The sequence below is a fragment of the Coregonus lavaretus genome (genome assembly GCF_964263955.1).
Source record: "Coregonus lavaretus genome assembly, chromosome: 35".
Lineage (NCBI taxonomy): Eukaryota > Metazoa > Chordata > Actinopteri > Salmoniformes > Salmonidae > Coregonus > Coregonus lavaretus.
The window spans coordinates 2,029,030-2,053,826 of record NC_140022.1 but is presented as its reverse complement, the minus strand read 5'-3'; the positions used below and the strand labels follow the sequence as shown (position 1 = coordinate 2,053,826).

At 43.3% G+C, this 24,797-nt stretch overlaps 1 protein-coding gene across 1 annotated transcript; it reads left to right on the top strand.

Moving 5' to 3' along the window:
* Positions 1-2,660: 2,660 nt before the first annotated feature.
* Positions 2,661-24,744, top strand: LOC311109707 (uncharacterized protein). Its single transcript, XM_084152673.1, has 8 exons — positions 2,661-2,832; positions 3,041-3,162; positions 8,033-8,129; positions 10,761-10,924; positions 11,744-11,961; positions 13,673-13,810; positions 14,074-14,213; positions 24,113-24,744. Exons 1-8 carry the CDS (start codon positions 2,821-2,823, stop codon positions 24,329-24,331), a joined length of 1,110 nt encoding a protein of 369 aa, XP_084008799.1. The 5' UTR covers positions 2,661-2,820; the 3' UTR covers positions 24,332-24,744.
* Positions 24,745-24,797: the final 53 nt, after the last annotated feature.

The following is a 24,797-nucleotide window of genomic DNA, read 5'->3' as shown; positions in this document are numbered from 1 at the left end:
ATAGTCCGCTCCACCGGTGCCTGATCCAGCTCCGGTCAGCTGCTCCAGTCCGGAGCCAGAGAAGTCCACTCCACCGGTGCCTGATCCAGCTCCGGTCAGCTGCTCCACTCCGGAGCCAGACTAGTCCACTCCACCGGGGTCTAGTCCAGCTCCGGTTAGTGGCTCCACTCCGGAGCCAGAGCAGTCCGCTCCACCGGTGCCTGATCCAGCTCCGGTCAGCGGCTCCACTCCGGAGCCAGAGCAGTCCGCTCCACCGGGGTCAAGTCCAGATCCGGTCAGCGGCTCCACTCCGGAGCCAGAGTAGTCCGCTCCACCGGTGCCCAGTCCAGCTCCGGTCAGCGGCTCCAGTCCGGAGCCTGAGCAGTCCGCTCCACCGGTGCCTGATCCAGCTCCGGTCAGCGGCTCCAGTCCAGACCCAGACGTCAGCCCCTCTCCAGGTTCGGGGTCTCCCACACCAGGGTCCAGACAGGGCTTGGAGTATAGTGGGAGGAAGGAGAGGGGAAGCAGCGCGCCGAGGTCCAGACCAGACCAGGGGCGCAACAGGGAGGCGGAGAATAGGTGGTGGTCACGCCCGGAGCCGGATCCGCCTCCGAGGCGGAATGCCCACCCGGCCCCTACCCTGTTAAGTAAAGGTTGTGCGGTCGGAGTCCGCACCTTTGGGGGGGGGGGGGGTACTGTCACGCCCTGACTTGGGGGACTCTTATTTGTTGAGTCAGGGTGTGTATTTTCTATGTGGTGTAGGTCTATGTTATAAGTCTAGTATGTCTAGATCTATGTTGGCCGGTGTGGTTCCCAATCAGAGGCAGCTGTCGCTCGTTGTCTCTGATTGGGGACCATACTTAGGCAGCCTATTGGCACTAGTGGGTTGTGGGATCTTGTTCTGTATAAGATTTGTTGTGTTACCTTAGGACTTCACGTGTCGTTAGTTTATTGTTTTTGTCGTGTGTTTATTCGTGAAAATAAACATGTTTCCATATCACGCTGCGCCTTGGTCTGATCCGTCAATGAACGAGCGTGACAGTAGCATTGCCTTTAAATTGTTTCGTGTAGCCTTCCACAAGCTTCCCATAATAAGTTGGGTGAATTTTGGCCCATTCCTCCTGACAGAGCTGGTGTAACTGAGTCAGGTTTGTAGGCCTCCTTGCTCGCACACGCTTTTTCAGTTCTGCCCACAAATGTTCTATAGGATTGAGGTCAGGGCTTTGTGATGGCCACTCCAATGCCTTGACTTTGTTGTCCTTATGCCATTTTGCCACAACTTTGGAAGTATGCTTGGGGTCATTGTCCATTTGGAAGACCCATTTGCGACCAAGCTTTAACTTCCTGACTGATGTCTTGAGATGTTGCTTCAATATATCCACATCATTTTCCTTCCTCATGATGGTATTTATTTTGTGAAGTGCACCAGTCCCTCCTGCAGCAAAGCACCCCCACAGCATGATGTTGCCACCCCTGTGCTTCATGGTTGGAATGGTATTCTTCGGCTTGCAAGCATCCCCCTTATTCCTCTAAACATAACGATGGTCATTATGGCCAAACAGTTCTATTTTTGTTTCATCAGACCAGAGGACATTTCTCCAAAAAGTATGATATTTTTCCCCATGTGCAGTTGCAAACCGTAGTCTGGCTTTTTTATGGCGGTTTTGGAAGAAGTGGCTTCTTCCTTGCTGAGCGACCTTTCAGGTTATGTTGATATAGGACTCGTTTTACTGTGGATATAGATATTTTTGTACCTGTTTCCTCCAGCATCTTCACAAGGTCCTTTGCTGTTGTTCTGGGATTGATTTGCACTTTTCGCACCAAAGTTCGTTAATCTCTAGGAGACAGAACGCGTCTCCTTCCTGAGCGGTATGAGGGCTGCGTGGTCCCATGGTGTTTATACTTGTGTACTATTGTTTGTACAGATGAACGTGGTACCTTCAGGCGTTTGGAAATTGCTCCCAAGGATGAACCAGACTTGTGGAGGTCTACAATTTATTTTCTGAGGTCTTGGCTGATTTCTTTTGATTTTCACATGATGTCAAGCAAAGAGGCACTGAGTTTGAAGGTAGGCCTTGAAATACATCCACAGGTACACCTCAAATTGATGTCAATTAGCCTATCAGAAGCTTCTAAAGCCATGACATCATTTTCTGGAATTATCCAAGCTGTTTAAAGGCACAGTCAACTTAGTGTATGTAAACTTCTGACCCACTGGAATTGTGATACAGTGAATTATAAGTGAAATAATCTGTCTGTAAACAAAGGTTGGAAAATGTACTTGTGTCCTGCACAAAGTAGATGTCCTAACCGACTTGCCAAAACTATAGTTTGTTAACAAGAAATTTGTGGAGTGGTTGAAAAACAAGTTTTAATGACTCCAACCTAAGTGTATGTAAACTTCCGACTTCAACTGTATGTGTGTGGATGATGATGATGATGATGATGATGGTTTTGATGCCGTTTCATGGCTGGAAAGCCAACATTTTGTTTTTCCATTTATGCTGATTTACAACTCATGTCCAGTTCCTCTTTCTGCAGAAGTTCCTATTTTGGTAGAATAATAGTCCCTTCTCTCTTGTGTACCTACTTCCTCTCTGGCTGCTCGGTTCACATGACGCAGAAGTGCCTGGTCAACCCTCCAATACAAATAAAGACACAGCTATTTAAAAGTCAGGACTTGTGACACTGCCTACACTCACTACCAGTGGGAAGACTGCCTACACTCACTACCAGTGGGAAGACTGCCTACACTCACTACCAGTGGGAAGACTGCCTACACTCACTACCAGTGGGAAGACTGCCTACACTCACTACCAGTGGGGAGACCTAGGGAAGGATATGGAGATCAAAGTAAGTGATATGACTGCATCCCTTCCACTTTATGTTGTAGTTTTCTATTTTAATTATAACAATGTAGGGTAGTAGAAATGTGAGGGATCAGGGATGTGCTCTTTGGTCTTTTTAACAATGTATACTGTAGTAGTCGTCATGTGGAGGCTGAAGCTTTGTTTTCAACAATGTATGGTAATGTGAGTATGTTTTCCATTACGTTCCATAGGATTCACCTGTGAAGGGAGGTATCTCTATACTTCACACAGAGGAGAATGGGAAACACCACTATGAAGTGGAGAAGGTCCTCAAATTCAAGAAAGAAGGACAAGGAGGAGGAGCCTTCGCCAGGTAAGCTCTGATAACCTCTCTGTTTATCTATGAAGAATTTGAATATACTTTAGGTTGCAACCTTTAAAAAATATGTTTCATCAGGGGAGGGTTGGAGGATTTGGATAGAGGAGTTGAGAAATAGTTGGGGGAAACAGGAGGGACTTCCCATATTGTAAAACTCCTTTATGATGTAAGAAAATCGTTTTTGATCTAATGTCCAATGATTTTACAGTGGTGAGGTCACAGAGTGATTTAATTAGGTAATTCCACCCCTGAATGTAATAAAAAAGCTGTATTATTTTTCTCCAGGTCTGTGTAGATTGAACCACCAGGTCTGTGTAGATTGAACCACCAGGTCTGTGTAGATTGAACCACCAGGTCTGTGTAGATTGAACCACCAGGTCTGTGCAGTGCCAGATTAAGAAATCATAGGCCCCAGGGCTTTGCTTTTTTATAGTTCCCCTTTTTAAAAATCTGCCTTTTAAAAACGCATTTCATGCAATTCTACATCATTTACATGACAAAAGACATTAGCTGAATCTTTTTTAATAACACACAAATGACCGAAATGAGTGGCTACTCTGACAGTGACAAACTGAGATCAATCTGGTCTTGAATTCAAGCAAACAATAGCCCAGGCCAATGAAGCGACACAAAGATTGTACAGTATCATGAGGCAGTGTACACTACCAGTCAAAAGTTTGGACACACCTACTCATTCAAGGGTTTTTCTTTATTGTTTCTATTTTCTACAATGTATAATAATAGTGAAGACATCAAAACTATGAAATAATACATATGGAATCATGTAGTAATCTAAAACGTGTTAAACAAATCGACATATATTGTATATTTGATATTCTTCAAATAGCCACGCTTTGCCTTGATGACAGCTTTGCACACTCTTGACATTCTCTCAACCAGCTTCACCTGGAATGCTTTTCCAACTGTCTTGAAGGCGTTCCCACATATGCTGAGCACTTGTTGGCTGCTTTTCTTTCACTCTGCCATCCGACTCATCCCAAACCATCTCAATTGGGTTGAGGTCGGGGGATTGTGGAGGCCAGGTCATCTGACAGCACTCCATCACTCTCCTTCTTGGTAAAATAGCCCTTACACAGCCTGGATGTGTGTTGGGTCATTGTCCTGTTGAAAAACAAATGATAGTCCCACTAAGCCCAAACCAGATGGGATGGCGTATTGCTGCAGAATGCTGTCGTAGCCATGCTGGTTAAGTGTGCCTTGAATTCTAAATAAATCACAGACAGTGTCATCAGCAAAGCACCCCCCACACCATAACAGCTCCTCATCCATGCTTTACGTGGGAACTGCACTTGAAGAAACGTTCAAAGTTCTTGACATTTTCCGGATTGACTGAACTTAATGTCTTAAAGTAATGATTAACTCCCGAGTGGCACAGTGCTCTAAGGCACTGCATCGCAGTGCTAGCTGTGCCACTAGAGATCCTGGATTGAATCCAGGCTCTGTCGTAGCCGGCCGCGACCGGGAGACCCATGGGGTGGCGCACAATTGGCCCAGGGTAGGGGAGGGAATGGCCGGCAGGGATGTAGCTCAGTTGGTAGAGCATGGCGTTTGCAACGCCAGGGTTGTGGGTTCGATTCCCACGGGGGGCCCGTATAAACTTTTAAAAAAAGAAATGTATGCACTCACTAACTGTAAGTCGTCTGCTAAATGACTAAATAAATGATGGACTGTAATTTCTCTTTTCTTATTTGAGCTGTTCTTGCCATAATATGGTATTTTACCTTTTACCACCTTTTACCATCTTCTGTATACCCCCCCCCCCACCTTGTCACAACACAACTGATTGGCTCAAACGCATTAAGAAGGAAAGAAATTCCACAAATTAACTTTTAACAAGGCACACCTGTTAATTGAAATGCATTCCAGGTGACTACCTCATGAAGCTGGTTGAGAGAATGCCAAGAGTGTGCAAAGCTGTCATCAAGGCAAAGGGTGGCTATTTGAAGAATCTCAAATATAAAATATATTTTGATTTGTTTAACACTTTTTTGGTTACTACATGATTCCATATGTGTTATTTCATAGTTTTGATGTCTTCACTATTATTCTACAATGTATTTTTTTGTTGTTGAAAAAATAAAGAAAAACCCTTGAATGAGTGTCCAATCTTTTGACTGGTAGTGTATATATATCGTAGACTACTAAATAAAATGTCCAGTGGCACACTGACTCAGCTAATGATGAAGATGAAGCCATAGGCTACTCACGGTGATGCCCGATGCGCTCGTCGTGGCAATAGCCTATCTCAAGATGAGCTACTTTGAAAAAGAATGCTGCTGTTAGCTACAAATTGGGAGTTGTTGTGAAAAAATGTTTCTATTGGTTCTACAGACAGATTAGTATTTTATTTTCAGCAGTAGGAATTTGCTTTCCAAACTGTACATTTTTCCCGCGATTGTATTTTGAAATCTGCAAAAGGCAAACCGACAACCGCAACCAACCATAGAAATATAATCCATAGATTGCAGTTCCCATTCAAGTCAGGACTGGCATCCATTGCTAGTGTACCCATGAGTTTAATAGTCAAATTGTCTGGAAAAGAGGTTACAAAACCCTTCTGGATTATATGTCTATGGCCACAAGCAACAACCTGTAGCCTAAATGTGGCATGTATGCTGCCCAAACTGCGGCCTTCCCGACTGTAGACATAACGGTAACTGCCAAAATAAAGGAAACACTTGAGTAAGCAAGGTATACAAAGTACATGTTATGTACACTTGTAGAATCTATGCCAAGGAGCATTGAAGCTGTTCTGGCAGCTCTTGGAGGGGCAACACCCTTTTAAGACACTTTATGTTGATGCTTCCTTAATTTTGGCAGATAACTGTATGTGCTGTATTATTTTATATAAACTATTGATCTTCTGTGGCTAAATGATGCTCTCTGGTGTATTTTGAACATTGAGATCGTGCTCCTGTGGTTGGATAAAAAATGATAATACCAAAAATAACATTTTATTTTGTATTTTCTTGGGCCTCTACGGGCTTGGGCCCAGCCCCTTATTCACACAATTGACCAGTCACATTTATTTATTATGCAGTTTATTTTAATTATTTCATTAATCAGTTACCCAATCAAGGCAGGGCCCCCCAGTTACCTCCTCTCCTCCCCCCATCTGATGATTAGCAGAGCGGCAGCAGCAGGCTGTCTGAACTCATTGAGAGCGGGCTCCTGAGTCCTCCTGTGGTTGGCGGTTGCAGTGAAAAAAATATAAAATATATACTACATATATAATACAGTACATACTACATATCATATATACAGTACATATTTCCTTAATATATGTTACAGGAGGGGGTCGCAGTTCCGGAGCAATCCACTAGGTGTCCTCCTCCGACAACCTTAGACACCTTCTCACTCACAGTCTGGACTAATCATGATCCTATTGGTGTCACCTGTGTCTACCTGTTCACCTGTGTATTTATGCCCTCACTTCCCTGTGTTCCCTTGCTAGTTTATCTATGCTCAGCAGTACTAATCAGTGTCTGATCTGAGAAGTATGTACAGGTACTCGAGAAGTGTTCTCCCTGTTTCTTTATTATTTCAGTCGTAGTTACTATTTCGTATTTTGGGTGTCAGCCTGTTTTTGGAAAAAATTTTGCTCCACCTTTCTGTTATCGTGTTAAGTCCGTTGTTTTGTATCCTGGCTTCGGGACCACCAGTAAAGATCCTTGTTTCACCATCTCTGTCTACTGCCTACTGTCTATCCTGCACCGCACCTGGGTCACACCTCACACCTCACACCAACCCTTACACACATATATACATAAATATATATACACACATACACATATATATACACATATATATATATATATATATATACACAGATATATATATACACATATATATATATACACATACACATATATATATATATATATATATATATATATATATATATATATATATACTACCGTTCAAAAGTTTGGGGTCACTTGTTATTGAAAGAAAAGCAATTTTTTTGTCCATTAAAATAACATCAAATTGATAATAAATACAGTGTAGACATTGTTAATGTTGTAAATTGTGGAGCTGTCTCTAACCAGAATAGAAAGAGGAGTGGGAGGCCCCGGTACACAACTGAGCAAGGGGACACCGGGGCCTCCCACTCCTCTTTCTATTCTGGTTAGAGACAGTTTGCGCTGTTCTGTGAAGGGTGTAGTACACAGCGTTGTACGAGATCGTCAGTTTCTTGGCAATTTATCGCACGGAATAGCCTTCATTTCTCAGAACAAGAATAGACTGACGAGTTTCAGAATAAAGTTATTTGTTTCTGGCCGTTTTGAGCCTGTAATCGAACCCACAATTGCTGATGCTCCAGATACTCACCTAGTCTCAAGAAGGCCAGTTTTATTGCTTCTTTAATTAGCACAACAGTTTTCAGCTGTGCTAACATAATTGCAAAAGGGTTTTCTAATGATCAATTAGCCTTTTAAAATGATAAACTTGGATTAGCAAACACAAAGTGCCATTGGAACACAGGACTGATGGTTGCTGATAATGGGCCTCTGTACGCCTATGTAGATATTCCATTAAAAATCAGCTGTTTCCAGCTACAATAGCCATTTACAACATTTAACAATGTCTACACTGTATTTCTGATCAATTTGATGTTATTTTAATGGACAAAAAAAAATGCATTTCTTTCGAAAACAAGGACATTTCTAAGTGACCCCAAACTTTTGAACGGTAGTGTGTGTATATATATAAATTGCTGCCTCTTGAGCCCCCCACGGGCCTGGGCCCAGGGGCTTCAGCTCCGGTAAGCCCCTGCATTATTCCAGCCCTGGGTCTCCATAGATTGAACCATTATACAGTATGTGGTGTTGTTGTTCCTCAGGAAAGGAGACAAGCTCCTGATGATAAATGGAGTGAACCTACAAGACCTATCCCCAAAGGCCTTCGTCAAGATTCTGACAGAAGGAAACCCAATGTTGGTGAGTGAATGAGTGATATAGTTGGAGGAAAGTTCTTATATTAATTCACTCACTATTCATGGGTTGCATGTTTCATCACAATAATTGTTTTGAACGTTGGTTTTGGACTGATGCCCAACTGAGTGTTCTACTCAACATATCGTCAATGAGCGCCGATGAAGATGTAATCAAACGTCCATTACAGTGGCTTAGAAATACAATGCCATTCAAAAGGATGCAAATAATTAGTAGCAAAACCTTTTGTCATCATTTTGATGTCGCCAGATTGTCTTTAGATGCAGTATAACTTTAGCTAGTTAGTTAAGATTGAGGGGAGGACACCGGGTTTGCGCTAGCTACCGTTAGCATGGCTAGCTATTTTTCACAAACTTTGCTAGCTAATGACAACATTGCCATCTCTCTAAAATACATTTGACAACATGATAAGCTGGAAAAATTGTTTCCTACTAAACATTTGACTACTTTAGCTTTGTCATCTTATTTCCAGGCACTATAGTGTAGTTTAGACTAAACAGCCGTTAGCTTCCGTCCAGAATGACTGGGTTTATCAGGACTTTAGGGCACCACCGTTACGCTGCCGGTCAGGGTTGCCAGGCCTGGTAAAAATCTAGACTACTCAAAACCCGCCCACAAGGCCTGAAAACTAGCCCAATTTTTTTTTTCTCGCAGCAAGAAAGGAGTTGCCACATTTAGCCAATAAACCATTTTTCAACAATGCTATCGAGCGATTTTAAGAAGGAATATCGACTTCACTTCTAAAGACCTAAGAATCAAAATTCGGTTTTCCTTCAACTAATGTGACAAGTTAAGGAATTTTAAATTGTCACGAGAAAATATAATTTGCCCTTATTAAACTTCAAAAAACGAATGTTAGGCTATTTTCTGGCAATTGTGCCGTTATTATGTGCCAGATGTTAAGACTACAAACCGTTATAAATGCCCTATTTGCCAGATTGACTTGTCATTTCAATAGGCGTAGGCTAGGCCTACTGACTAAAATCCAAGTTTATGTTTGTAATTAAACTTTGCCATGGTTTGGTTAGCTAGATGCAGGCAGCCTATAGCCCCTGATAGGCCTACATCTAATTTCAGATAGCCTACAGTAGCCTAGGCAAGATGTAGGTGAGATGTAAGATGAACGATTTAGCAGCTTGCTTAGTTCAAATTGATGGACTAATTCATTCAATACGAATAGCGAGGCGATTTCAAGGTAAGAAGTCCTTCCATTGTCGAATTGCCTGCTGGATGGGATCGTAATTTCAATCACTGAATCAAATATTAATAATATGGATATGAACTGAATAGGTCTATGCTTGTCAACAACAGCCAGTGTTCTTTATTTTTTATTTTTTTACTTGTAGCCTAATCTGACTGACTGTTACCTTCAATCTAATTCATTCTATTAAACAGCTGATTGGCAATTGAGATAGCGCTGTGACCATGATCACAATTGATAACTTCCAATTTCATTAACTAAACATGGCCATTAATAATTGCATAATAACATAAGGCTACAACAACAATAAACTGAAGTTATAATGTAGCCTATTTATTAAATTCAGTGGTGTAAAGTACTTAAGGAAAAATACTTTAAAGTACTATTTAAGTCGTTTTTTGGGGGGTATCTGTACTTTACTATTTATATTTTTGACTACTTTTGCTTTTACTTCACTACATTCCAAAAAGAAGTATGTACTTTTTAATCCATACATTTTCCCTGACACCCAAAAGTACTGGTTACATTGTGAATGCTTAGCAGGACAGGAAAATAGTCAAATTCACGCACTAATCAATAGAACATCCCTGGTCATCCCTACTGCCTCTGATCTGGTGGACACACTAAACACACACGCTTCGTTTGTAAATTATGTCTGAGTATTGGAGATAGCCCCTGGCTATCCATAAATTTAAAAAACAAGAATATGGTGCTGTCTGATTTGCTTAATATAAGGAATTTGAAATGATATATACTTTTACTTTTGATACTTAAATATATTTTAGCAATTATGTTTACTTTTGATACATAAGTATATTTAAAATCAAATAATTGTAGATTTTTACTCAAGTAGTATTTGACTGGGTGACTTTCACTTTTACTTGAGTCATTTTCTATTAAGTTATCTTTACTTTTACTCAAGTATGACAATTGGGTAGCCTACTTTTCTCACCACTGATTAAATCTGTTTGACATCGCCAGGTAGTCAACATCGTTTTCAATGTAGCCCAATTTAGAAGGAAAATTGCAGACATGGCAACCCTGCCACTGGTAGAGGGCGGCTTGAGAACTTTCATAACAATGGCTTGAGGTGACCAAGTGATATTTACCAGAAATGACCAACAATTGTTTTGTTTTGAATTACTGTTTTAACCCATCAATCTCAATATTAGTCAGAGAGAGCGAGAGAGACAGACAGGGGAATGTGGAGAGAGAGAGAAGGGGGAGAGATGGAGCGAAAGGGGGAGAGCTAGAGGGAGAGAAGGAGAGAGAGAGGGGAGAGACAGAGAGAGAGACAGCGATGATACCATTGTTTATGGTATACAGTTTTCTTCAACTCTCCAGGAAGAAAGAGGAAGGACATCAGTGTTGACGTTATTCAGATAGTGTTGTCTGTTATCTTCCCATCTCTCTAGACTGTCCACCAAGCCAGCAGGGCTCCTCACCCAGAGAGATGCCCAGAGGAGGGGCCCGGTGCTGGGGCTGGGGCCGGGGCTCTCCACCCGGTCTCCAAGGAGAGCACCATGCTCAGCTTCAGCCTGGAGATGGGACGAGAGGATGACCTGGGTGATCTGGAGAGGTGGGCTGAATCAATCAAAAAATCAATGAGTCATCCTATCAATCAGTCAATAAATCAGCCATATCGGGTGAACCGTTTAGAAATTACAGCACTTTTTGTACATAGTCCCCCCATTTTAGGGGACCAAAAGTATTCACTTATACAGAATGTGTATTAAAGTAGTAAAAAGTTAAGTATTTGGTCCCATATTCATAGCACGCAATGACTACATCAAGCTTGTGACTCTACAAATTTGTTGGATGCATTTTCTGTTTGTTTTGGTTGGTTTTAGATTATTTTGTGCCCAATAGAAATGAATGGTAAATAATACATTACTTTTGTGTGCTGTAATTTTTAAAATGTTCACCCAATATGGACGGAAATACCCTCAAATTAAAGCTGACAGTCTGCACTTTAACCTCATAGTCATTGTATAATTTCAAATGCAAAGTGCTGGAGTACAGAGCCAAAACAAAGGTCACAGTCCCAATATTTTGGAGCTCACTGTACATTCCTGGAACGTGTGTTGACACAGTGGCATATTATATTTTGTGTATAATGTATTTTCATGTTTCCCAAACTCGGTCCTGGGGCCCCCCCTGGGTGCATGTTTTGGTTTTTGCCCTAGCACTACACAACTGATTCAAATAACCAACTCATCATCAAGCTTTTATTTTTTGAATCAACTTTGTAGTGCTAAGGCAAAAACCAAAACGTTCACCCAATGGGGGGCACCAGGACCGAGTTTGGGAAACCCTGTTTTAATGGATCACTGGCCTCACACAAAGAATCTCCATTAAAATGTATAATAACGTCATGTTGTATCGTCCCTGGAAAAAGTGACTCATGTCGCCCCATGGAAGACCTCCCAGAAGAGGAAGTCAACGAAGTCGATGGTGAGGTTGACGATCTGTTCCTGGTGGCTATGACGAACACCAGAATCTCCGTGGTGAGGGGGCGTGGCTGCAGCGCCGGGAGCTCTTGTCACAACTGCGGCAAGTCGGATTGTAACTTCAACGAGGTTGTCATGGTCGCAGAGTCCAGCAAAGTCACACTGGGTAAGACTGATTATTATTATTATTTATTTTTTAGCACTGGGGGCAGTTCCCACCCCACTTGTATTTTTGACATGCTTTTAATTGATAGCACAGTGAGTAGAGGGGACAGGAAAGACAGGAGAAGATTGTGTCAAATAGGTAGTGGGACGGTTTCATACCCAGGCAGACATGATACATGTGCGCTGGGGAGTAGCAGCATATAACCACTAGCTAGACCACAGCAGGCAACCCTTTATTTTCATTTAACCAGGGTGTCCCAGGGTATGTTCTGGTGCTTACTTCAAAGCATTTAACACACCTGGTTGGTAACCTAGGTATTCCTTGTAGTAATAGTGTCAGTATTGCCAACCCAGCAGTGCTTCTGTAGCCATGTTGCTCTACTGTTCTAACTGGTTTGTGCCTGGTATTTAAGAAGACATTGTATGGTGACAATAGATACTTTCTGGTACTACTTACTCAACTCTACCTGATTCCAAATTGTGGGCAATAGCTGTGCTTGCAGAAACAATCATATTTTAATTTTCATATTTTATTACTGTATAATTACAATTTATTCAACTTTTAACTGGTTCCAAATCGTGGCTAGTGGTGCTTATAGACATTTTCATATTTTATTACTGTTAAATTACCATTTCATTACATAATTTCTGAGTAAATACAGGTTAATTTGTGTACTGTAAAATACACTTCCCTCATAATATCTCCCATGACCTTTCTCAGACAGAGAAGTGAAACCCTGGTCATGAATACCATATCGCAGTCACCATGTCCACATAGTTATAAACTAGACTTGATCCTTTCCACATCTCCTCCACACAGTTATAAACTAGACTTGATCCTTTCCACATCTCCTCCACATAGTTATAAACTAGACTTGATCCTTTCCACATCTCCTCCACATAGTTAGAAACTAGACTTGATCCTTTCCACATCTCCTCCACACAGTTATAAACTAGACTTGATCCTTTCCACATCTCCTCCACACAGTTATAAATTAGACTTGATCCTTTCCACATCTCGTCCACATAGTTATAAACTAGACTTGATCCTTTCCACATCTCCTCCACATAGTTATAAACTAGACTTGATCCTTTCCACATCTCCTCCACATAGTTATAAACTAGACTTGATCCTTTCCACATCTCCTCCACACAGTTATAAACTAGACTTGATCCTTTCCACATCTCGTCCACACAGTTATAAACTAGACTTGATCCTTTCCACATCTCGTCCACATAGTTATAAACTAGACTTGATCCTTTCCACATCTCCTCCACATAGTTATAAACTAGACTTGATCCTTTCCACATCTCCTCCACACAGTTATAAACTAGACTTGATCCTTTCCACATCTCCTCCACACAGTTATAAACTAGACTTGATCCTTTCCACATCTCGTCCACACAGTTATAAACTAGACTTGATCCTTTCCACATCTCGTCCACACAGTTATAAACTAGACTTGATCCTTTCCACATCTCGTCCACACAGTTATAAACTAGACTTGATCCTTTCCACATCTTGTCCACATAGTTATAAACTAGACTTGATCCTTTCCACATCTCTTCACCAATGCACCAGTGTCTCTGGCATGGGTCCCAAACAATGACATCATCCAAACGAAGAGCTTGTTGAGGTTTCCTCATCATCTTCATTGTATTTTTTTATGACCATTTTGTCTTTTTGTTTCTTTCTTTCTCTATGTGTTCAGTGTCACGAGGAATGGGCAACTTGGAAAACGTAAAACAGTTGGACAACATCTTTATTGAAAACTATTTCTATAACACATACCTTCGGTGTAAACCTACACGTAGGATGCAGATTATTCCTAGTTTGTCAACAACTCCAGGTTTGTTATAGAATAATATTTTTGTATTATGCCGTCAATTTTCTTATTATTTTATCATTATAAAATATATAACTGTGTTTAATAAACGCTGCAATGGCGATTATGTGCACAAATATTAACTTGATGATCACGGACAGTCTAAACTGTATAGTGTTAGAATGAAGAATATAGACTACAGACTGCCAACGCTAACTTTATCCCAATGTTTGTGTTGCTATGATAATAACTGATTATTGATTTGTTTATTTATTTATTTATTTCAGAGAAGATCACCATCTATCATTACAAGTCTGACTGTGTGGACGGAGAGTTTCGGGGGGTCCCTGTGGTCCTCAACTTCACCAGCTCTAACTGTTTCCTGAAGTGTGTTAAGGACGGAGAGAGAGTCTCTCTCAGTGTTGAGGTGAGCGCATACCCTTCAGGCCCTCTAATACACATTGGGGTTAGGTGTTTCAAGGCCTTCTAACAGACATTGGGGTTAGGTGTTTCAAGGCCTTCTAACAGACATTGGGGTTAGGTGTTTCAAGGCCTTCTAACAGACATTGGGGTTAGGTGTTTCAAGGCCTTCTAACAGACATTGGGGTTAGGTGTTTCATGGCCTTCTAACAGACATTGGGGTTAGGTGTTTCAAGGCCTTCTAACAGACATTGGGGTTAGGTGTTTCAAGGCCCTCTAACAGACATTGGGGTTAGGTGTTTCAAGGCCCTCTAACAGACATTGGGGTTAGGTGTTTCAAGGCCCTCTAATAGACATCGGGGGTTAGGTGTTTCAAGGCTTTCTAACAGACATTAGGGTTAGGTGTTTCAAGGCCCTCTAATAGACATCGGGGTTAGGTGTTTCAAGGCCCTCTAACAGACATTGGGGTTAGGTGTTTCAAGGCCCTCTAATAGACATTGGGGTTAGGTGTTTCAAGGCCCTCTAATACACATTGGGGTTAGGTGTTTCAAGGCCCTCTAATACACACTGGGGTTAGGTGTTTCAAGGCCCTCTAATACACATTGGGGTTAGGTGTTTCTAGGCCCTCTAATACACATTGGGGTTAGGTGTTTCAAGGCCCTCTAATACACACTGGGGTTAGGTGTTTCAAGGCCCTCTAATACACATTGGGGTTAGGTGTTTCTAGGCCCTCTAATACACATTGGGGTTAGGTGTTTTTAGGCCCTCTATTACACATTGGGGTTAGGTGTTTTTAGGCCCTCTATTACACATTGGGGTTAGGTGTTTCAAGGCCCTCTAATACACATTGGGGTTAGGTGTTTCAAGGCCCTCTAATACACATTGGGTTTAGGTGTTTCTAGGCCCTCTATTACACATTGGGGTTAGGTGTTTCAAGGCCCTCTAATAGACATTGGGGTTAGGTGTTTCAAGGCCCTCTAATGGACATCGGGGTTAGGTGTTAAGGCCCTCTAATGGACATCGGGGTTAGGTGTTTCAAGGCCCTCTAATGGACATCGGGGTTAGGTGTTTCAAAGCCCTCTAATAGACATTGGGGTTAGGTGTTTCAAGGCCCTCTAATAGACATTGGGGGTTAGGTGTTTCAAGGCCCTCTAATACACATTGGGGTTAGGTGTTTCAAGGCCCTCTAATACACATTGGGGTTAGGTGTTTCAAGGCCCTCTAATGGACATCGGGGTTAGGTGTTTCAAGGCCCTCTAATGGACATCGGGGTTAGGTGTTTCAAGGCCCTCTAATGGACATCGGGGTTAGGTGTTTGAAGGCCCTCTAATACACATTGGGGTTAGGTGTTTCAAGGCCCTCTAATGGACATCGGGGGTTAGGTGTTTCAAGGCCCTCTAATGCACATTGGGGTTAGGTGTATCAAGGCCCTCTAATGGACATCGGGGTTAGGTGTTTGAAGGCCCTCTAATACACATTGGGGTTAGGTGTTTCAAGGCCCTCTAATGGACATCGGGGGTTAGGTGTTTCAAGGCCCTCTAATGCACATTGGGGTTAGGTGTATCAAGGCCCTCTAATGGACATCGGGGGTTAGATGTTTCAAGCGAGCTGTAGTCCTCTGGCTCCTTATCGTAACGGTACAAGGGACCCAGAGGGTTACTCCCTACATCGTCATAAGGGTAATTTTTACCAGCATTTTCACAATCAGTAGTGACATCATCTTACCTGCCTTCTGTACCGCCAGGCACTAGGCAGCTCAGACATGGGGTCATAACCCATATGACACGTACGGAGTACAATAGCACAACTACAGTCAGTTTTAAGGCATTCACCTACAGTGAGTCATTCCAGGACCAGATTGGGTCCCACATATTGCCGTTTACCAGAGAGGTCACAATCTGTTCACCAATCACCCCTTCACTGGTAAAGGAACCAATTGCAGCGTTCACCTTGACATTTACCGAGGAATGTATAATGGAGATAGCCTTCATCTGGGTGCTATGGGCACGGCAGACTCAGTCAATTCGTGCAACTCAACAAGTTCTTTAAGGATAGTGGAAATGTACAGAACAGGTATGTTTGAGGTTAGTGACTGGGTATGTTTAGATGTTCTAGGGAACAACGCGGTGTCATCGGAAAATATATGATTCTTAACATCAACACAGTAATCGTTAGGGACTTTACATGTCCGCGCTGTGTTTGTTAACAGCTGGGTAGGGGCTCTCCCATGTCCAGGATGCAGCTGAGATTAGTTCCTTCATGGGAAACAGCTGGTGGCTTGAAATGGAACAGTAGATGTTAGACAGGGTGGTATAGCATCTGGTCATGAGTACCGTTTCTAAAAGGTACAGGAGTGATTAGAGTCAAGCCCTCAACTTGCATTGTCCTTACCCATGACCATTTCCCAGGCAGTCTATCTCCAATAGGAACTTCTACCATACTTGCAAGACAGTGGAGGCTGCTGAGGGAAGAACGGCTCATAATAATGGCTGGAACGGTCCAAATGGAATGGCATCAAACACTTGGAAACCGTGTGTTTGATGTATTTGATACCATTCCACTGATTCCGCTCCAGTCATTACCACAAGCCCGTTCTCCCCAATTAAGGTGTGTTGCAAGAATAAAATGGGGCCAGGAGCCCTCAACTTTGGGTGGTGCCAGTAATGACATGGGAATTTAACCGAATGGAGGTGGAGCGCGTCAGCATTCAGGGCTAGAACCACACAGTTTATAATTGGCCTTGTCCGTGTCATACGTGGTAACAGACCACGATCACATGCAGCGTCGACGTTATCTATTTACCATCAAGTAAAGGGTAAAAGTCCACGATGCTCCTGGCCCTTCTGATGGGCATCCTCCTGCTCCAGAACCTCCACCTCCTAGTGGGAGGAAACAAAAACGCCATCACAGGCGTAGAGGAAAGACAGAGGGGTGATGTGCTAGCAACCTCTCCCCCTCCGCATCCTGCACCACTGAATCTAGAGGGGAGACCCCTACTGAAGAAACCGAAACTCTTGAATCTAAGGAATGTCCCCTTAGAGAAGACAGAAGAAGAAGAAGAAGAAGAAGAAGAAGAAGAAGAAGAAGAAGAAGAAGAAGACGTCGACGGGAAGCAAACTCACCATGCTCTTCACAGGTTGTGTGGATTGATAACCAAACAGATTAACTGTCTTTCTCCTGTGAGTTTGATGATAACCAAACAGCAGTGGTGGAAAAAGTACACAATTGTCATACTTGAGTAAAAGTAAAGATACCTTAATAGAAAATTAAGTGACGTAAAAGTGAAAGTCACCCAGTAAAATACTACTTCAGTTGTCACGCGACGTGTATGCGGTCAGCGAAGTCAAACGCAGGACACCGAGCGACTGGCAACGTACTTTTACTGAACACAGTAAAAAGAGTACAAAAACAACAAACCTCCAAACAGGGAGGAGGAAACCCAATAACCCGCACACCAAAGCAACTGCCGGAATGACAAAGAACAATCACACACAATAACCAATGAGAGACAGGGGGTTATATAGGGAATAAAATACAACATAATGGGAAACAGGTGTAAACAATAAAGACCAAACACCGAAACATTGATCGGCAGCAGCTAGTACTCCTGGGACGATGAACGCCGAAGCCTGCCCGAGCAAGGAGGAGGAGCAGCCTCTGCTGAATCCGTGACAGTACCCCCCCCTTGACGCGCGGCTCCAGCCGTGCGCCGACCCCGGCCTCGGGGACGGCCAGGAGGACGCGGAGCAGGGCGAGTCGGATGACTCCGGTGGAAATCCCTCAACATGGAGGGATCTAGGATGTCCCTCCTAGGGACCCAGCACCGTTCCTCCGGACCGTACCCCTCCCACTCCACGAGATACTGCAGACCCCCCATCCGACGCCTCGAATCCAAGATGGAACGGACTGAGTACGCCGGAGCCCCCTCGATGTCTAGTGGGGGCGGAGGAGCCTCTCGTACCTCATTCTCCTGGAGTGGACCAGCTACCACCGGCCTGAGGAGAGACACATGGAACGAGGGGTTAATGCGGTAATTAATGGGCAGTTGTAACCTATAACATACCTCGTTCAATCTCCTCAGGACTTTAAATGGCCCCACAAACTGCCGACCCAGCTTCCGGCAGGGCAGGCGAAGGGGCAGGTTTCGGGTCGAGAGCCAGACCCGATCTCCCGGTGCATATACCGGAGCCTCACTGCGGTGGCGATCGGCACTCGCCTTTTGCCGCCTGATAGCCCGCTGCAGATGGACATGCGCAGCGTTCCATGTTTCTTCCGAGCGCCGAAACCACTCATCCACCGCAGGGGCTTCGATCTGGCTCTGATGCCAGGGTGCTAGGACCGGCTGATAACCCAGCACACACTGAAAAGGCGTAAGATTAGTAGAGGAGTGGCGGAGTGAGTTTTGGGCTATCTCTGCCCAGGGGATATATCCCGACCACTCCTCCTGCCGGTCCTGGCAATAGGACCTCAGAAACCTACCCACATCCTGGTTCACTCTCTCCACCTGCCCATTACTCTCAGGGTGAAAACCTGAGGTAAGGCTAATCGAGACCCCCAGACGTTCCATAAACGCCCTCCAGACTCTAGAGGTGAACTGGGGACCCCGATCAGACACTATATCCTCAGGCACCCCGTAGTGCCGGAAGACGTGAGTAAAGAGGGTGTCAGCAGTTTGTAGGGCTGTAGGGAGACCTAGCATAGGAATGAGACGGCAGGCCTTAGAAAACCGATCCACAATGACCAAGATCGTAGTGTCCACCGATAGGTGAGACCACGGCCGTTGTGGAACGGGTAGGGGTTGTAACTTCCCTCTGGGCAGGTGTCTAGGTGCCTTACACTGGGAGCACACCGAGCAGGAGGAAACGTAAACCCTCACGTCCCTAGCTAAAGTGGGCCACCAGTACTTCCCACTAAGGCAGTGCACTGTCCGACCAATACCAAGATGACCAGAGGAGGGTGACGTGTGAGCCCAATATATCAATCGATCACGAACCTCGAGCGGCACGTACTTCCATCCCTCTGGACACTGTGGGGGAGTAGGATCGGCACGTAACGCCCGCTCGATGTCCGCATCGACCTTCCACACCACCGGTGCCACCAGACAAGACTCCGGAAGTATGGGAGTGGGCTCAATGGAGCTCTCCTCTGTGTCATATAGTCGGGACAGGGCGTCTGCCTTAGCGTTCTGTGACCCTGGTCTATAGGTGAGCTTAAATACAAATCGGGTAAGAAACATAGCCCACCTAGCCTGGCGAGGGTTCAGTCTCCTCACTGCCCGGATGTACTCCAGGTTACGATGGTCAGTCAGAATGAGAAAAGGGTGTTTAGCCCCCTCAAGCCAATGCCTCCACACCTTCAGGGCTTGAACCACCGCTAGCAGCTCCCTGTCCCCCACGTCATAATTGCGCTCCGCCAGACTGAGCTTCTTAGAATAGTAAGCACAGGGGCGGAGTTTTGGTGGTGTACCCGAGCGCTGAGACAGTATAGCACCGATCCCAGCCTCGGACGCATCCACCTCAACTTGGAACGCCAAAGAGGGATCTGGATGTGCCAGCACCGGAGCCGAGGCAAACAGGTCCTTCAGATGTCTAAACGCCCTGTCCGCCTCAGCCGACCACTGCAGACGCACCGGGCCCCCCTTTAGCAGGGAGGTGATGGGAGCTGCTACCTGTCCAAAGTCCCGGATAAACCTCTGGTAGTAATTGGAAAAACCCAAGAACCGCTGCACCTCCTTCACCGTGGTGGGAGTCTGCCAATTACGCACGGCTGAAACGCGGTCAATCTCCATCTCCACCCCTGACGCGGACAACCGATGTCCCAGGAAGGAGATGGACTCCTGGAAGAACAGACATTTCTCTGCCTTCGCATACAGGTCATGCTCCAACAGTCTACCAAGCACTCGACGCACCAGGGACACATGCTCGGCTCGTGTAGCGGAGTATATTAGAATGTCATCAATATACACCACTACACCCAGTCCATGCAAATCCCGGAAAATCTCGTCCACAAATGATTGGAAGACTGAAGGAGCATTCATTAAACCGTATGGCATGATGAGGTACTCATAGTGACCCGAGGTGGTACTGAATGCTGTCTTCCACTCATCTCCCTCCCTAATGCGCACCAGGTTGTACGCTGCAGGATTTCAGTCCTTCACGGCGTAGTGTGTTACCAATTGTTTTCTTGGTGACTATGGTCCTAGCTGCCTTGAGATCATTGACAAGATCCTCCTGTGTAGTTCTGGGCTGATTCCTCACTGTTCTCATGATCATTGCAACTCCACGAGGTGAGATCTTGCATGGAGCCCCAGGCTGAGGGAGATTGACAGTTATTTTGTGTTTCTTCCATTTGCGAATAATCGCACCAACTGTTGTCACCTTCTCACCAAGCTGCTTGGCGATGGTCTTGTAGCCCATTCCAGCCTTGTGTAGGTCTACAATCTTGTCCCTGACATCCTTGGAGAGCTCTTTGGTCTTGGCCATGGTGGAGAGTTTGGAATCTGATTGATTGATTGCTTCTGTGGACAGGTGTCTTTTATACAGGTAACAAACTGAGATTAGGAGCACTCCCTTTAAAAGTGTGCTCCTAATCTCAGCTCGTTACCTGTATAAAAGACACCTGGGAGCCAGAAATCTTTCTGATTGAGAGGGGGTCAAATACTTATTTCCCTCATTAAAATGCTAATCAATTTATAACATTTTTGACATGCGTTTTTCTGGATTTTTTTGTTGTTATTCTGTCTCTCACTGTTCAAATAAACACCATTAAAATTATAGACTGATCATTTCTTTGTCAGTGGGCAAACGTACAAAATCAGCAGGGGATCAAATACTTTTTTCCCTCACTGTGTATATATATATATATATGTGTGTGTATATATATATGTATGTGTATGTGTGTGTATTCTTTATTAAAACTGCATTGTTGGTTAAGGGCTTGTAAGTAAGCATTTCACTGTAAGGACTACACCTGTTGTATTCGGTGCATGTGACAAATACAATTTGATTTGATTTGAAGCTGATGGTGATCTGGTTCCCATCACAGTAACTGGAGTGGTTGCTTTCATATTGTGTTTCATATAGATCTGGCAGTTTTTAACAAGTGTTTCGCAAATCGGGCCAAATTTGGGACAATACCATTCTTTCCTACACATTCCTAAAATCCCCCTTGGACACGTCGTTCCATGATACTACATGTGTGCAAGATAGGGGAGGAGTACGAGTGGTGCCAGGTTGTCGTCGGGTTTACAGCCTACAGACATTCAACACCACTTTTCAACGGTATCAGCAACACCACTTAACAACATCAGTATAAGTATGTACAGTCACCATGGGTGAATCCTGTGAGGGGAGGAGGAACCATGGCCGCTGCTGCTTTCGCAGCCATGTCAGCACTGGCGTTCCCTTTCGTAACAGAATTGGCCCCAGAAGTGTGGGCAGCACGTTTAATAATAGCACCAGCATTAGGTAACGAAACAGCTTCTAACAATGCAGCTACCCCCGCGTCACAATTGCTGCTACGGAGTGTGGAGCGTGTACTGTCAGGAGATCTTTGGGACTCCAGTTCCTCATCTCGTTTTTGCATGTTGTGTTTGTGAGATTCAACCACCGGAAGACTGGTGTTTCAAATTAGCCAAACTGGAAAATAATGTTACTGTCAGCGGGCATTGGTCACGGTTCCTATCGTGTTTAATTTCAAATGCCTTTTTGTGGTAGCATTTGATTCTTGCTCGGTCCAGGGAACCACCCTTTGGCATGGTGTCCACGAACTTGCGATTTAGGAAAGTGCTCCATTTACTCACCTTGTGGTAGTCCGGTGACCATTTGTCTTCAGACTCAACAGCCTGTTCTTTATAATTAGAGGCTCCCGTGGTTTTTAACAGATTTGTTATATATTTTACAAATTTGGCAAGACCTTTGGGCGTATTTTCACTATTTCAGTTCCATGAGACATAAAGAGGGCACTACATTTTTAGGCGAACCCTTCGGGCATATTTGCATTTGGTATTCACATAATTTGCATGTATTTAAGTTCAGGTCATAAAATAATTTCTAAACAGTATAATAAAGGGATATTTACCCTGGGTCTAGCACCCGGAATGCATAGTAATACCTTTTAAACACATAATCTGGTAGTTCTCACCCAGATGTACCTTATTTGATCCAGGATCATCCCTGGGTTTACCTTCACACAACATTTCATCCAGGATCTACTAAACTAACATATGGAATTGTTTTAAGATGGTCATACCATGGATAATTTAGCTATTTTATTTTGAATTTTAAGACCCCTTTAGGTATAAAATAATTATTAAAAAGATTTGATAACATATTGAACTTTGCCTTTACTACTATAGCCCATAGAAACACATTGAATAACACATTCATAAATGGTAAGAAAGACAGTCCAAAAATTATAAGGAATAAGGTTTTGATAGCTTTAACCTGGACACATCCTTTCAGTCCTTTCAGGCTTGTGACAAACATAGACTGAAAAGCATCAGGAAGGATGATGAGGAGATCCAGCCGTTTGTCTTCCACATGAAGGCTGAAATGATCAAACAGCGTCGGTTTGAGTCCGCCTACTGCCAGGGCATCCACACTTCTAACGAGACCAAAGTAGATTTGGGGAAACCCCAGGGGATGACAGGGGACCGGTCATTCTTCTTTGTCATCCATACATGATGGAGAGGGTTTGTTGTTTCTGCGTGTTATGTTACTCTATGTAGTTTCTATAGTTTTTTTATATACCATCATTTTATACCGTCATTGTTTGAAGTGGTCTGTCCTATATCTACGAGATATAAGAAAGCTCAGGAAATATCTTTGTTTTTTTGGACACATTTAACCGCTTATTTTTGTTGGCACAAAACTACCTCCATACTTCCGTTCATTTGGAAGCAGGTAGCTTAGTGGTTAAGAGCATTGGGCCAGTAATCGAAAGGTCGCTGGTTCTAATCCCCGAGCCGACTAGGTGAAAAATCTGTCGATGTGCCCTTGAGCAAGGCACTTAATTGCTCCTGTAAGTCGCTCTGGATAAGAGCGTCTGCTAAAATGACAAAAAAATAAATCAAATAAAAAATTGTATGGGTTACCTTCAGACGAGTCCTGTGACACGTGTGGGGGTCGTAAAGCAAAACGGAGAACACCATAGTGTTCGTGAGAGTCTCAACTTGCCATGGAGTTAGTAGGGCCAAACCGTTCGGATGCTACAGACATTTTTGTGAGAAGACCGATTTTCGGGATGTCTCATGGTCTGACAAACACAGCTGGAGCTTGGCCGCCTTCCACCGCAGATGCGGAAGGGCAACATAGGCGGATGTGGTGGATTGAGACGAAGCCCATGCAAATATCTCTAGCTTAAATTGACGGATTTTGATGGGGATATTTTTATTATGTTCACTAGATTAACGCACGGGTGCGTCAATAGACTCTTAAGGATTAAGAATTAAGATGGTTCATTATAATTGCTACTAGATGTATTTTTAGTTCACCAGCAATTGCATATTTTTCAAATAACTTCATAGTAGCGAGTAAAGGAAATGAGATCAAGGACTATTGTTATTCCCTGTTGTTAATATTATTCCATGTTGTTAATGTTTTTCCCTGTTGTTATTGTTATTCCCTGTTGTTAATATTATTCCATGTTGTTAATATTATTCCATGTTGTTATTGTTATTCCCTGTTGTTAATTTTATTCCATGTTGTTAATGTTATTCCATGTTGTTATTGTTATTCCATGTTGTTCATGTTGAATTCGAGCAGTGAATAGTGTTACCCCATACTGTACAGGTCCTTTCAGGCTTGAAAAGCATATTTAGATAGATGTGCACAAGGACTAAAACGTATTGTAATTGAATAGTTTTATAATAATAATGATAGCTTTAACCTGTACATGTCCTTTCAGGCTTGTGACAAACATAGACTGAAAAGCATCAGGAAGGATGATGAGGAGATCCAGCCGTTTGTCTTCTACATGAAAGCTGAAATGAGCAGACAGCGTCGGTTTGAGTCCGCCTACTGCCAGGGTTGGTTCATCCACACTTCTAACGAGACCAAAGTAGATTTGGGGAAACCCCAGGGGATGACAGGGGACCAGTCATTCTTCTTTGTCATCCATACATGATGGAGAGGGTTTGTTGTTTCTGCATGTTATGTTACTCTATGTAGTTTCTATAGTTTTTTATATACCATCATTTTATACCATCATTTCATACCATCATATCATACCAACATTTTATACCATGTAATTTGTATTTTTGTATTGATCCCAGGAATCCCTGGAAAACAATGATGATTGCTGAGTGGACTAAACTGACTACCATAAATGTACTGTAGATGAATTGAATATAGAGAAATTGAGGTATACTGATATTACAATATGTATGGAGGTATACTGATATTACAATATGTATGTGAAATGCAATAATGCACCTGTTATTCTGCTATTGCAGAGATAAGTAGATATGTATCATACAAACAAATGATCATTATTTGTGTATTTTTCAATTATTGGTAGTTTAGTCAGATGATTAATGCTTTTCTATTATTTTTCTGTGCCTTTCATTAAGTATTTTTATTTAGAATAAAAT